This window comes from Hirundo rustica, chromosome Z (genome assembly GCF_015227805.2).
Source record: "Hirundo rustica isolate bHirRus1 chromosome Z, bHirRus1.pri.v3, whole genome shotgun sequence".
Taxonomy (NCBI): Eukaryota; Metazoa; Chordata; class Aves; order Passeriformes; family Hirundinidae; genus Hirundo; species Hirundo rustica.
Genome location: NC_053488.1, coordinates 71,315,466 through 71,330,023, shown reverse-complemented (window position 1 = coordinate 71,330,023; position 14,558 = coordinate 71,315,466). Strand labels below are relative to the sequence as shown.

The 14,558-nt window shown below is 41.8% G+C and overlaps 2 protein-coding genes across 9 annotated transcripts in view; both read left to right on the top strand.

The window, feature by feature from the left end:
* Window positions 1-5,908, top strand: part of LNPEP (leucyl and cystinyl aminopeptidase) — a 62,938-nt gene extending 57,030 nt beyond the window's left edge. For all 8 annotated transcript variants that reach the window (XM_040090150.2, XM_040090156.2, XM_040090155.2 and 5 more), the window contains 6 exons: window positions 142-298; window positions 1,660-1,844; window positions 2,578-2,739; window positions 3,569-3,709; window positions 4,180-4,261; window positions 5,252-5,908. In XM_040090150.2, the coding sequence (XP_039946084.1) occupies window positions 142-298; window positions 1,660-1,844; window positions 2,578-2,739; window positions 3,569-3,709; window positions 4,180-4,261; window positions 5,252-5,383 (859 nt within the window). In that variant the 3' untranslated portion in view covers window positions 5,384-5,908. The remainder of the gene's footprint in view (window positions 1-141; window positions 299-1,659; window positions 1,845-2,577; window positions 2,740-3,568; window positions 3,710-4,179; window positions 4,262-5,251) is intronic.
* A 5,893-nt stretch (window positions 5,909-11,801) lies between these two features.
* LOC120765605 (acrosin-like) lies at window positions 11,802-14,092 on the top strand. The gene is made up of 5 exons (XM_040090634.1): window positions 11,802-11,863; window positions 12,173-12,385; window positions 12,679-12,944; window positions 13,222-13,358; window positions 13,760-14,092. Exons 1-5 carry the CDS (start codon window positions 11,802-11,804, stop codon window positions 14,090-14,092), a joined length of 1,011 nt encoding a protein of 336 aa, XP_039946568.1.
* The last annotated feature ends 466 nt before the right edge of the window (window positions 14,093-14,558 follow it).

Below are 14,558 nucleotides of genomic sequence, written 5' to 3'. Positions count from 1 at the left end.
GCATGTAAAGTGTTTCTTACGTCAGTCCCCTCTATTCACTTAGCTTTCTGCTAGTGTAATGGAAAGCATCACTTCTGATTTGTTTCAGGGAGTGCTTTTGTTTTGTAATCCTTTTTAATAGTTGTGTTCATTGGCCCATAGTCTAGGAAGAGAGTCTCTGGAGAAGGCCTTTGAGTTGATTGATTACCTCAACAAAGAGAACAGCACCGCACCACTTACTGAAGCTTTGTTTCAGCTGAGTTTTATATACAGCCTTTTAGACAAAAAGGGTGAACAACAACTGGCAGCACGAGTCATGGTATGTCTTCGTTTTTCATAAATTATAATTTTAAATAATTAGCTATAATGTTCTTTATAGTTACATTCTCTTTTTACGTGTTGACTGCTGAATATATCCATTAATTTCACCAAGCTGGGTGGGGATTCTAGAGAGTTGCCAGTCTTGCCATCTTTTTCTAATGATCTCTTACCAAAATGCTACATGTTTTGAACCAGTTTCTTCCCCTCTCCTTCCCCATACCTACCATACCCATGTGCCCCAAAATGTTTTGTAGGGAGCATGGTGCAGTGGGAGCACCATGGTGTCTGGGGCTACCTTAAAGTGTCCAAACAGGTCAATTTAGTACAAATATGTAATTAAACAGATTCCATGTACTTACCTTGTACAGAAAAGTTATTTTCAAAAGTTAGAGTGACTAGAGATCTTAGATCTAATTGCTTAGTATAGAGAAAAGAGAAGAAAACAGAACTGTTTGCTGTAGAAATAGGGACACAAGGATGGTTGTCACTGTTCTGTTCCAGTTGTGTAACAGAGTAGTATAATACAGTTCTACAGACATGTGAAAGTCTGACAGTGAAACCAATAATGTAGCTTCAGTTCTTCATTGCTCTGTTTACCTCCTTCTTATGGAGCTTGTTCTCTGTATTCATCTACTGGTTTGAAACAACCTTTGCAACGTAAAACGTCAGTAAAGGGGTTTAGTATATAAGAAAATGAAGAAGTTAAATAACAGATGATTTTTCTTTATGCTAGGTAGGGATAATTAGTGAGTGCTTAAGGAAACATAAGAAAAAAATGCGCACTATTTTAATTTACCCAAAGTTGTTTTCTATCTGCTGTAAACAGCCCAAGCTCTGGTTTGCAATGCAATGTCTATACAGTTTTATTTATATTCAAAAGTCTCAGCTGAGTTGTGGTAGCTGATCAGGCATCCAGCTGTGGTTTTGGCAAGCTAGAGAACTACAAAACTGAAGGGTGTTCAGTCTACAGACATACAAAAGTTGTTTCTTTGTGCTAAATGAAGGCATATTTACTGTGACTTGATGAAGTTAAAAGCAGTAAAACATACAGAAGTTGTAGTACATTAAGATTGTAAACTGATTACAAGCAAGTCTGAGCTCAAAGAGTAGTCTTCAGTTTCTACGTGCAATTTAAGATGTATCCTGGCCAATCTTTCCGATTTGTGTAGTATTTAATACTTATTCCTGCAGTTAAGAAATAGCACATGTAAGTTGGAATAAATAGATGAAAAACTACTATGTTTTGCTTCCACAGTTGAAAACCTCAACCCTTTTTTTTTCTTATTTTAAACTAATTTTATATATAGAAAATCATCTTAGAAGGAATTAGCTATTGCTAGTAACTTCCACCTCCTTTAGCATAGGATAGAGCACTTGCTTGGAGATAAAATTGATCAACAGCACTGGACAGATGGTGGGACCCTGTCTGAACGAGAGCTGCGGTCAACGCTGCTGGCTTTTGCCTGTGCCCATGATATAAGAAACTGTAGAACAACTGCCGCTGAGATGTTTGAGATATGGATGAGGTCTAACGGAACAATAAGGTACCACAAAAACTGAGCTTTCACTTACTTTACTCATTTGTTTTCCTGTTGTGTTGCCATCATTGTATTTGGGAAGAACACCCCAACAACAAACAGAACAATTAAAAAACCCAAACCAAAACAAAACCCAAAAACAAGCAAAAAAGCAAAACAACAACAACAAAAACCCACCACACCACCACCTCCGACTTAGTATTAAAAAAGAATGTGATTCTATCGTTAACTGTTCCATGTGTAGAAGTAATTGCTCTTTAACAATAGAGGATGACTGTGCTAGACTTTGTCTCCAGTCTCGTTAAGTTTAACTGCAAAACTAGCCATAAATTTTCTTTCATCTGCATTACCTGAGCTACACGCTGAAAGAAGATTACTTAGTGGCAAAGCCATAGAACGCCTTTTTATCACGCAGAATTCATTCTGCTGTGGATCCATGTACATTTTGAGCCATAGAAAATTCTCAGTTTTGTGTTCAATTTACTTAGCTTTCATGTGACTAAATGATTTGTTTTCTCTGACTGAAAGTATTGTGACTGAAAGTGACTGAAAGTATTATATTGGCATGAATTTAGTTATGTTAAATTTTAATAATTGTTATAGAATCCATTTGCTCCAAAGAGAGGCATCTGCTTCAAGTTAATATTTTAATTTTGTGACTGCTTTCTTCTTCGCTCGGGTGAGCATTTTTGTGCCCCCCCATGTTTATTTGTTTTGTTGCTTTTGTTTTTCCCTGTAGTCTGCCTAGTGATGTAATGAAAGCCATATTTGCAGTTGGAGCCAAGTCTAATGATGGCTGGGAATTCCTCCTGAAGATGTACTTTTCTTCAGTTTCTGAAGCAGAGAAAAGCAAAATGATTGAAGCCTTGGCCAGCACAGAAGATGCCAGAAAGCTGATCTGGTATGAAGGAGCCAGAAAGTTTCGTATGCTCTGCCAATTACAAGTGATAAAATCTTCTTGGAAAAGTGCATTGCCTTATCTATTGTTGAAAAAAATTCTGATTGCTAAAGAAAATTCATCCAGATGTTTTGCATAGGCTTCCATACATATGAGGAACCTGATATTTTTCACTTAAAAATAACTTATATAGCAGAATAGCACAAAAAACCTAATTCTGGATATGCGTAAAGAGAAAACAATTGAACTTAAAGGCTTTGCACTAATGGTTAACACAAAATTTCAGATTCTGCAGTACAGATAACAAAATTGCAGGCTGTTCTATAGAACCTTAAAAGATCGACTTTTTTTCTAATCAAAATAATAACTAGTTAAGGTATATTTTTTGTTTGGGTTTTTTTCCTCTTTTTTCCATTTCTTTCTTTGGGTGAAAATTCGACTTTATATTGTATTTTCTCAGTAGACTGAATCTTATTACCACATGGAGAACACAAACTTGTCCTGCTAATTTAGTCTTCAGCTTCCCTCTCTTACCTCTTCAATGTATTGTTATTCTTTTACAAGTTAGTAGAATTTACTTCATCTTTTACAACACCAGTGAAAATTCAGGTACTTGGATTAGAACTAAGGTCACTCTGATTTCTGGAAATTAAAGCTAAGTAAACACAGTTGTTGAATTAAAATGTATTGTTGATTTCTTCCAGATGCCAGAAGTTGCTTGCTTGATGTATTATGTCATCTTTTGCAGCTAATTGAGGACTTTGAGCAAGTACATGTGAACATATGAATAGATGTTTCTTTCCTGTCTTTTTGCATATGCTTTATCTCCTAGGCTAATGCAGAACAGTCTTGAAGGAGAAATCATCAGGTCACAGGAGCTTTCACATATCATAGCAACTGTTAGCCAGAGTTTGCCCGGATATTTGCTGGCCTGGGACTTTGTCAAGGAGAACTGGGAAAAGCTTACACGAAAGTAAGGCTTTTGATGCAGCTGAAACTTGAAACTCAGTGGCAAAAACACTTGTTTCTTTATTTCAAACAAGACAATAAATAGTAGCATTCATATAAGAAGATGCGTATTTAAATTCTAAATAATGTTTTAAAGTCAGAGTTTGCAAATACAACTTACTACATAAAATTTGAACTCTCAACAATCATCCTAGAGCTTCAGAGTAATTCTAAAAATTTCTCTTGCAAGGTTGCTGTCTCTAAGATGATTGATTCAGTTGCAAGATATTGTGGATCAAATGGATTCAAAAGGACACCCAGGGAATTAATTCAGCATTTATTTTTTTCTGAATTGTCACAGCATTCCTAAAACCAAGTAACCAATATTTGCCAACTACTAAACAAAAAAGTAGAAATAGTAGAAAAGAATGCATACATATACCAAAACTGCATCTTAAGGTGTCTCCTAGCTGAAAATATTTTTTTCTCTTTCAGGTTTCACCTATGCTCATATACTATCCAGAATATCATTAGCTGGTCAACTTCTCAGTTTGCAACAAAGGCACATCTACTTGAGGTTGGTGGCTCAATCTGTGAGAAAGCGGTATTTTCTAGTGCCAGTTCTGTTTTAATTTAATTGTAGGATGAGGAAAACACATGTTCACATGTTATTTATATCCTTGACACCCCGTTGCAAGTATATATATCAGTTGCTTTCACTATTTCACACATGGCAAATATATGCATAGACACTGGGAGATTATATACTGAGTCTGTGACAGAGTTGCATTGCAGAGTTGAACCCAGTTATTGGTTTGTACTGTTGTGTTTTCCTGTGCGTGGGAACACACTGTCTCACAAAATAATGATTTGATCTATATGTAATTTTGGCCTAGGTTTTGTAAACAAGCTCTGCTTTCTGTATCTCTGAAATGTGATACTGTGCCATAAAAATTGCTTTATGCTGTTTTTTTCCATCAACCATCCCAAAGAGTTATTGTGGAAGTTGAGTATCACCCAAGAGTTGTTTAATAGCTTTTAGAAAACTATTGTCTTCCCTAACAAGGCCTTGAAGTTAATATATAAGGAATCATTTACGGTTTAGTCTAATGTTTTCATTCAGATAATTGGTAGAGATAGGTGTTAATGGTTTGATATATAGTACTTTAAATGTCAGCGTTGACAGTTTTAATGATGATTCGGTGTGAGGGCTGTTCCAGAATGCTGAAGAGGGTTGCTTGCATCAAGCAATTCTTTGTCACAGAACAGGTCTCCTTTTCCAAACCTCTGCATACTCTCAGTTGGCTTTGTGATAAGGTAAATGAATGTCTGTTTATTGGTGAAATGATATATTGAAACCAAATGAGTTATTGCTGCTGAATCAGTGAAAAATGCTTTCCTTGCATTTTGGGAACTCCTTTGAGAGATTTGGTTACTGCATAGATAAAAACAGTTCTCAAAAAATGGATTTCCTGCAACACGTGTATAGCCTTTGCTGCTCAACCTATTTGGCTAGTGTTGATTTTAATTAAGATTGTCTTTTCCTTTCTTTATTCTTGCTATGCAGGTCAAGTCATTTTTTGAGTCAAAATCAGAGGAGAGTTCTCAGCTGCGTTGCATAAAAGAGGCAATTGACACAATTCAGCTCAATATCCAGTGGATGGATAGAAACCTTGCAAAGCTGCAAGAACTGCTGTAGTCCATATAATACTGTGCTGTGTGAGGCATTTAGGAGCTCTGTGAGCAGTTATTGTGTTTCATTCACAAAAGCCAAGGTGAAACCAGGCATCACTGCAACATTGCACTATTAAGGAATCTAGATAGCTCAGGGCATGTCTCAGATGAATTTTTATTTTCCTTGAAGCATTTTGAGCAATATATAAGTATTTACCCTGAAACTGTTTTCATCTATAGACCAAACATCTGCACAAATGATTAAATATAATTTTATATGTGAAACTTAAGCTCTTTCCTCTGAAGTTGTTATAGTTTCTTGGCAGTGGGTTAATACTGACAGTCAGGTAAGAAAGAGTTACCGTGAACTGTTACTTTGCAGACTGCTCCATGAGCAATAGATCTTTTCTTAATGCAAAACTGTATGCGGTTTCCACATTTGTAGATACAGAAGCTGTTGTGAAACAGAATTATATTTCAGATATGTAAGTAGTAGTGAATGTTGTAAAATTCAAGCGGCAAAATAAATGCAATTCCAATTCAATTTAAATACGGATTTTTTTATTTTCATGGTATTCTTTAGGAATTACACATAAAAAATAAATCTTACACTAATAGTATACAATTTGATACGTAAAAGTGGCTGAATGGTAGTATGGAAAAGACGACACAGCAGAACAGCATTTTAGAGATGGGGTTTCTAAAAACACTGGTGTGACTTTGGAATTTCTACTCTGAATTTATCAGATAGTTTTGAGAATCTCGTCATGAATCATCAGACTTTAACTGATCCTGCTGTATTGGTCTCTGACCAGCACAACAAAATTGTATTTTCTCAGGTTGGTTCATCTGTTAGACTGATACTGGTTTGTGCCCTTTTGACTACTGACTTTGTTTCACCAGTAGTTGCAGAGGGTTTGCAGTTCATAGATGAATCAGTCACTTCATTTTTGTAAACTTCTAGTCTTTCATTGCCTGATACCTTGCAAATCACAGTGTCATTTGTCACCATTCCTCACTCTTTATGGCATTAGTTTTAGGAAAGCTTTTAATATAGATTTTAAGGATTTGTTTTTCTACTATTGTAAAAAATCTTGTGAGACAAATCCTCAAAGTCTTTTGAAGAATAGGCGCTAAATCCCTAATGAAACCTAAAGATGAAATACCTGCAGAGCAGTCTGTATCTGTCAGAAGTGGTGAAAAAAATGCCATCTTGGAGATATAGTGTGTGTGTATGTATATATTTGTGTGTGTGTGTGTGTGTGTGTATATATATATATATACACACACACGCCCACACAATACATGCAAGAGGAAGTATATTTTATCTTTTCATTTCACTACCAGTGTATCTTTTGTGGATTCATGCAAGCAGATTTAGAACTGTTGTTAAATTACGGAGTGAGAATTGCAATTAAGTATAGTCTTGGAGTTTTTATACTGTCATGTGTTATTACTTTGATTCCTCCTTTATTTTAAATCTGAAATTCTACAGAAACACTATTTTTATCTTTGGATATTGGTGTATATATATGTGTGTATATATTCGCATATATATATATGCGCCATCTTTTTCTTCCTAGTCACTTCCTAAATTAAATGAGAAGTTAGTTGTAAACTTTCTATCCCTGCTGTTGTCTCATGTGTGTTTTATTTCATCCCTGGCCACAGTATTCAGTCGTAAAAATTTTAAATCAATACTGTGGAAGAGGATCCCATCTTCCTCCTGACTTCTGCTCTGGAATCTCAAAAACTTACTATTTATTAAAATGCTTTAGTAACAACTATGAAGCAATAACATGGAGCTGAGTTTTAGACAGGAAAGTGTACCGATAAAATCTGGAAAGTTGGGGAGGTTTTTTTTTGTTTTACCATTTGTTTCATATGCATACTTTTGTTAAGTCTGTAGTAGAGGTTTTAAAATTGTTTTTCTGTTAGGGAGTCTCCAGCCCTATTAATAAGTTGTACTGGAGTCAATTCCTCTTTCCATGAGAAATGCTTAAATAGAATTCTCCTTTTTTTGAGTGTTTGGGAATTGGCGAAGACTGAAATGGCTAAGACCTGGTGCAAGGTGGACAGCCTTTGGTGGCAAGGCTCATGCTGGACGTGGGCTTAGGGCAGGGTGAGGGTCAGGAAAAGGGTGAGGTGTCAGTGCAAGACAAAGAGCAGAAACCCAGTGTTAGGGCTGTGAAAAAGTCTCCAAGGGAAGGTGAGAACCACTACTCCACCTTGAGAGACAGAAAAAGTTGGATATCCCATTATCTGGATTCTGGTTAGGGCTAGTTAGAGTATGGTTAGCTAGTATGGCTAGTTAACCTTAGCTATAGGTGCAGGACAAAACCTTGAATTGTTCAGGCTAACCTAGGTAATGCAGTAGTATGGAATCCTTTGTATAACTAAGTAGAACTTAGTAAATGAGTCTGCGAACTGTAGGGCACCCAAGTATTAGGGGTTGTACAAAATGCAGATTAATAGGCTGTAGTGTAGTAAGCAGATGTTTCCTTGGATGCCTTAGAAATTGACTTAATGACCCAGCCTTAGCAATGCTAGAGGGATGACTACAGAATTTAGAGATACAGCAGGATTTCTGAAAAAGGACGTGTCATTGGGGCAGAGTTGATTTGGGAGTGAAGGGCTGTGTGACAAACCAAGCTTGGCCACTCCCAGAGGGGTATGGCTGCCACATTACCTTCAGTGTCTTTGATGCTATTGGCACAATTGTCCAAGCAGCATCCTTTTGTTGGTGGTGCAGCTCCTCAGCTCAGAGGCGGTGCAAGGACAGAGTAGCCACACAGGGCTTGATCCTTCGCTTGATACTGTCTTTAACCTCCTCTTCAGCTCCAGATCTCCAACTCCATTGCTAAAGCTCTGGGCTGGCAAGAAGAGAAGGCTGCTCACATCAGCACCTGCAGAAAGTATTCCAGAGAGCAGAAGGCAGAGCTCAAGGGTACTGCCAGCATGGGCACTTCTTTCCCATCGCAGCCAGCAGCAGGGATTTACCTTGCAATTTCTTTGCACTCAGATCTTCAGCCTCTTTCATACAGATCTCATCTGGCTCAGAGAATGAGTCATGAGGGATGTGTTGCTCATCCTACTTGGTCCTGAAGATGAACTGCACCTACTGGGGTGGGGTGTCTGGGGATAGAAGACAAAGCTCCATCCTTTTACTGTGGCAATCATGTTCACATTCAAAGTGAGCATCAGAGGCACACCAGTACAGCCATTATTATTGGGCTAGGCCCTTACCCCTAGGTCTGTGCAGGCTTGCCCAGAGCCGTGGAGGAGAAACATCTGTTTCACCTCTGCATAGACTGATAGACTACTTTCTTCCCCCACAGTTCCATTTTTAAAGGCAGGATCACTCTAATGAAGATGTGTTTAGCTAAATTAGGCACTTAAACTGCCTTATTTAAAAAAAAAAAAAAAAAAAAAAGTCTGGGAAAAGGTCATCTTGCTAAACAATGCCACTTTCTCTCAGAAGAAGAACTAGGCACATGGACCTGCCTGAAGAAGACCTCATGTAGAGCCCACATAGCCCCAGGGAGATCAGTAAGTTATGTGGATTGTTACAGTAGTAGTCCTGCTCTGTCGGAGTAAAGTCTTCCTCTTTTTGAGGCTTCCAGCTATGGGGTTCATGATGCCAGTGGCACTGCCTGACCAGTGGGATCTGCACGTGCTTGCGCAGCGTTGAGAGGTCTGCAAAAAAAATGGCATTTGCTCTTGATATTGGGGAGCCAGCTGATGAAGAAACCACAGTTAAATCAGTGCATCCATCCAAGGAGGAAATAGCAATTTAATTTCATTTTCACTGTATCCCTCAATGGTGCACACCTATCTTTTCTTCCAAGTCCATTTTCCTCCAGCTTTGCAACAAGTGCTGGCAACAAATATTCCTGAAATTATGAAACCTCTTCTCAAATTTCAGCTTTGGCTGGACAACTCAGATTTGTTCATGACACAGTAGGCTTTTTAAAAAATCTTTGCATGGCACAAGGTGACATGATTGAATCAGCCCCATTATAATGAACTCAAGAACAAAAAACCAAACAAACAAAAAATAAACAAACAAAACAGACCAGCATCTGCAGCCATCACAACCTTCTTCTGACCTCGCCAAGCTAGGAGCAGCCTCTGTGAGAAATCAAGCTATGAATTACCCAGCCCTGTGGTGAAGGCTCACACCAGAGCCTCTGGGGAGGCTTTCCCCCTTGGTTTAAAAACTAATATTTTTAAAAGCCTGTGGAAATAACTTTGTTTCTTCACGTAGTATCACAGCACATTTTGTTGTGCGTGCTTTAACACTGTGCAGCAGGCATAAGGACTTTGTGCAATGGATAAACCCGCAGTAGTGGTGGCCCTTCTACCAGGATCTCAGCAGAGAGTCCCTTTCTGACTTCTCATACTGAGTATTAATGGCATTTCTCACCATTCCCTGGTTAGTCACTGTCTCTTCATCTGTATAGCAGGGGAAAGGTACAACCTGGGGTTGGGTGTGTACAGCTCTCTTAATATCCATCCAGGCATCACCCACCCCTGCAACCATCACACCTCAGCATGGCTTTTCCTCCAGGCACATTTCTAAAACACAAGCTTGTAGTTTTTCCCATACCCATACAAAAAAGCCTATAATATCACCTATATTGTGTGCAGTGGGAATCTGAAAGTATTTATTACAGAGGGAGAGGCTGAGAGTTTCAGACCAAAAATAAATTTCCTGCCCTCTCTTTCTTCTGTTTCTTCTTTTTTTTCTCTTTTGTCTCTTTTGTCTCTTTTTTCTCTTTTTTCTATTTTTTCTTTTTCCTCTTTTGTTTTTCTTTTTTTTTAAATTTCTCTTTATTTTTCTCTTTTTTTCTCATTTTCTCTTTCCTCTTTTTTTCCCTTTGTAAAATCCAAAGGCCTAGAGCTCATGCTCACTTAGATCAAAATAAAACTGCTGGCACTGCATGAGGAGCATATCTGCCTTAACAGCCAAAGAACTACAGCAACAAACTGAAGTGAATATTTTTATTTCTCTTTTCTCCTGTAACCGAGGCAGGGGAAGGGGATTACCAGATATACTGAGTTCAAAGAAACAAAAACCCAGCCACATCTCACGCTCAAGTCCAGCTGCAGCTTGAAGGCAGGCAGCTTGGAGCCTAAGGCATGCTAGGGAAGGATTGTTTGGCTGCAGTTCAGGCTGCAGTGGGCCACACCCTTCTTTCTGGGGCAATGCCAGCTGATCCAAAGGCAGACTCAGTGTCAAAGGCCCACTCTGTCCTGCCCACATTCCTCCTCCACATATGTACAATGACTGATGGTGACTTAGTTGCTGTAGAAATAAAGTGGCCTATTTTCACAGATAACCATGTTTGCAGTCCCACTCATTCTCCTGTGTGAGGCAAGGCCTCCCTGAGCTGGGATCTGCAAAATGCAGCTGTGGGCAGGCAAGTCAGGCACAAAAGGAAAGGGTCCCTCCAAAGGGCTGGAACTGTGCCCACTCAGAGAGGAGAGAAAGGGTGCAGTGGAATAAAGGAACAATAAAAGTCCTAGGGGCTTCCAGGTCTTGAGGACAGCAGATGGGAGTGCAGTATTTTAGGTTGTTGCCATCTGATCCTCCTGTGTGCATGCTGTGGACTCTGGGTATCTGGGCAAGAACCTTCCATCTCCTTGATCCTTCCTGAATTTCATCAAAGGAAGGCTAAGAAAATTGGAATTTGGTCATCAAAGAGAGGAGCTTGTTGGAAGTAACTGAAATGGCAGTCCAATGCACAGCCTCTGCTGTACCTCTCAAAATAGGGGTAAAATGTTTAGTAGTCTAGTGGAAACAACTAAATAAACAGGCTCAACTATAAAGGGGCTCCAGCTTCTTGAAGGAAAATTACTTTTAATTAGTGTTCTTCATAGTTAGTTTCTGAACACCAACAAGAGAGCTTAGGCCTTGAGACAGTTATATTTGTTTAGTTGACTTTTCTGTCTGAAAAGCAAATCAAATAAAACAATGTCACAATTGTTTTTAAAAATCAGAATGTGTGTTGTTTTTAATTGTTACTGCAAATTCTGCTTTTTTTGGATGACAAGCCAAGTTTTGTATCAGCACAGTACTGGCACAGGTTGCCCAGAGAAGCTGTGGATGCCCTATTCCTTCTACCATTTGAGGCCAGCTTGGATGAGACTCTGAGCAACCTGGTGTAGTTGAATGCATCTGTGTGCATGGCTGGGGTTTGAAACAAGTCAATCCTCAAGGTGCCTGCCAATCCAGACCTTTCTGTTGTTCTACACTGCCCTTCCCCCCTGCCTCCAGAGGCCAGCACCGTGCCTGGAACATGGAACCAGTCCCTCTGTGACATCAGCCCCAGGACCAAGTGCACTGCAGCAGTGCAACTTCTGTGGGCACTACACTGGCAGCTGCCAACTGGAGGTGACAAACCCTCTCTCCTTGCAGCTGACTTGAGTCTCTGACAGCAATGCTTTTGTTGTGCATCCTCATCCTGCTGGCCTGGTGCGGGCCTGCGCATGGCACCTGTGGGTAAGTAGCCCCAGGCTCTGAGGGGGCCCAGCCAAAGGCTTAGCGGGTTCCCTGCAGGTCCCCGCTTGCCACCTGTGACCATACCAGTTTCCAAAACCCTGGGTGGGAGTCTCAGTTTATCACCAGTGCCCAGGCTGCTGGCGCCACTTGTCTACAGGGCTAAAGCAGAAACTGGCTGACATATGCACACCCCAGGCAGTTTGCTGGCCCTGCTGGCTTTGCAACCAAAGCCTTGTGAGGAGGGAAGCTGGCTGACCTTCAACATAGCAGCAAGCTTCCCATGTGACAGTAATGACTTTCTGCTTACAGACAGACCTGTGGGCTCCGGCCCATGGGTACTACCTTCAGCTCATCACGTGTTGTGGGTGGCACAGATGTCATGCCAGGGTCTGGGGCCTGGGCTGGGATTGCCAGTATCCGCTGCGTCTGGAAACCACCAATATCTGTGCATGTCTGTGGAGGAACCCTCGTCAGCGCCAAGTGGCTACTCACAGCTGCCCACTGCTTTAGCAACATCACAAAGTAAGGAGGAACTTACAGGGTATCCCCACATCACCAGTGTATGCTACTCCCTTCCCATTTCCTTGGCCTAGTGCCAGGACATTGCGGGGCCCAATTGAGAGGCTGCTCGGAAAGAAGACTGGGCTCCTGCCACTGCTTCCTAGCAGCCTCCAGCTTAATGTATCTCAAGCTTACTTTCACTCTCTGTAGTGCTGTTTTCCCCTGTGCCTCAAGAAGCAGAAGGCAGGGAAGTGCTGGGCTGTCCCAGCACATGATTCTATTCCCTCTCACCCCTCTCTCCATCTGCCTTCCAGTCCCATCAGTGAGTGGGCCATCGTGCTTGGGGCCACCTCATTGGGCCAGTCAGGCCCTGATGTGGAAGTGCGCCGGATTAAGCGGCTGATCATTCACGAAAAATATGTTCCTGGACTTGAGTATAACGACGTTGCCTTGCTGGAACTGGACCGGGCAGTCCGGTGCAGATCCTCCATTCAGACCGCCTGCCTACCTGGTCCTTCAGTGAAAGTGTCAGAGCTGAGAAACTGTTACGTTGCTGGCTGGGGTGACAGAATTGTGAAATGTGAGTTCCCCGTAAAGGACCTAAGGGCAAGCTTGGCCCACCAGGGTGAGATGGCTGGGGCTTCCTGACAGCAGAGGCCAAAATGAGAGTTGGGCTGTGGGACATATGCCTCTGGAGAGACAGGCCTGGCCTGCTGTTCGACACTAGATAGCAATGACACAGCACTCCCAACACTTCTCTAGAGGCAGCCAAGCCCTAGGGAAAGACTTCAACACACAGACAGGCCAGGAGAATGGGCAAGGAGCTGCTGGGGGCTCATTTCTTTCTCTGCTCACAGCTTCAGGCAGAGACATCCTGCAGCAGGCCAAGGTCCAAGTCGTGGATAACCAGCTCTGTAACAGTAGCGAGTGGCTGCATGGATACATCTACGACTTCCACGTGTGTGCTGGGCAGGGCGGTGTTGGCACCTGCCAGGTAGGAGGTTGCTACGAGTCCCCCAGCCCCCAGCAGTGTGGGCTGCCCTATCATACCACCCAAGCACAGCCCAGTGTGTGCTTTCCCCGGCCAGCTGCCCTCCCAGCCCCAGCCCTGCACTGCTGCTGGATCTTCTGCCCCCTTTCCCATCCCAGAGTCCTTGCTCTGTGAGGTCCAGATGCCAACCCTAAAACATCCAAGCACAGGGTAGACAGAGAGCCCCACCTTACAGGCCCCCAATCTGCTCCCGAGGGTGTCAAGGTTCTGCAGGTTCTAGCACTCAAGCAGAGCCTTGCTCTGCCAGGAGTCCAGCTCTGGCAGGACTGGGAGAGTAAAGGAGTCAACTCTAACTCTTGACAGGGGCACATGAAGGCACCTTAATCCTCTCTGCTCTGCTTCAGGGTGACAGCGGAGGACCTCTTGTCTGCCAAGATAAACGTGCTGGCTTCTTCTGGCAAATTGGTGTGACCAGCTGGGGAGTAGGCTGTGCTAGACCTAAACGGCCTGCAGTCTCCAGCTCCACTCAGTACTACTACAACTGGATCCGGACTACGATGGGAATAAGACCAGTACCAGCAGTTACTCCAGCACCAGCGCCAGCCTACACCTCAACCCCGCTGCAGACACTACCTCCAAGACCAACACAACCCTGTCCATTTCCACGTGAAAAGCTGCTGCAATTCTTTAATCTGCTGAAGGACATCTTGCAGTACCTAAAGGGAAAAATATCTTGAACAGCAGAATGGACCAGCTGCAGTTCAGACTATAGTAGACCATAACCCTTTCCTCCTGAGTTACATTAATTTGAATTTCATTAAAATGAATTAAATTTTAAATTGTGAGAAAGAAAAAAAAAAAAAAAAAAAAAAAAAAAAAAAAAAAAAAAAAAAAAAAAAAAGAGAGAGAGAGAGAGAGAGAGACGTGTATTTTCTGCTCTGAGAATACTCTGCATCCAAAACTGTGGCTGTGCCCCTCCACACCAGGCAGGCGTGGGCCACCGCCTGGCTCAGATCTGCAGAGCGGACAAAGCGTTTCAGTCCGGGTATGCAAGCAGGCTACCTTTACCTGCAGGACTCGGCTTCTCACCAGCGGCTGGCCCAAATTGTGTTGTGACTGCGGCCGCAGATAAAAGGTTGGCTCTCAGCTGAGCAGGTTTAAAGATGGTTTATTCAGGCCCGAGCGGCGGGAGCTCCGCCACCT

What these genes read in the sequence shown, in the direction of transcription:
- LOC120765605 (XM_040090634.1), top strand. Translation starts at nt 11,802, where the DNA reads ATGCTTTTGTTGTGCATCCTCATCCTGCTGGCCTGGTGCGGGCCTGCG. An exon ending in TGCTTTAGCAACATCACAAA is followed by an intron (nt 12,386 to 12,678) that starts GTAAGGAGGAAC and finishes TCTGCCTTCCAG; the next exon opens with TCCCATCAGTGAGTGGGCCA. An exon ending in GGGTGACAGAATTGTGAAAT is followed by an intron (nt 12,945 to 13,221) that starts GTGAGTTCCCCG and finishes CTCTGCTCACAG; the next exon opens with CTTCAGGCAGAGACATCCTG.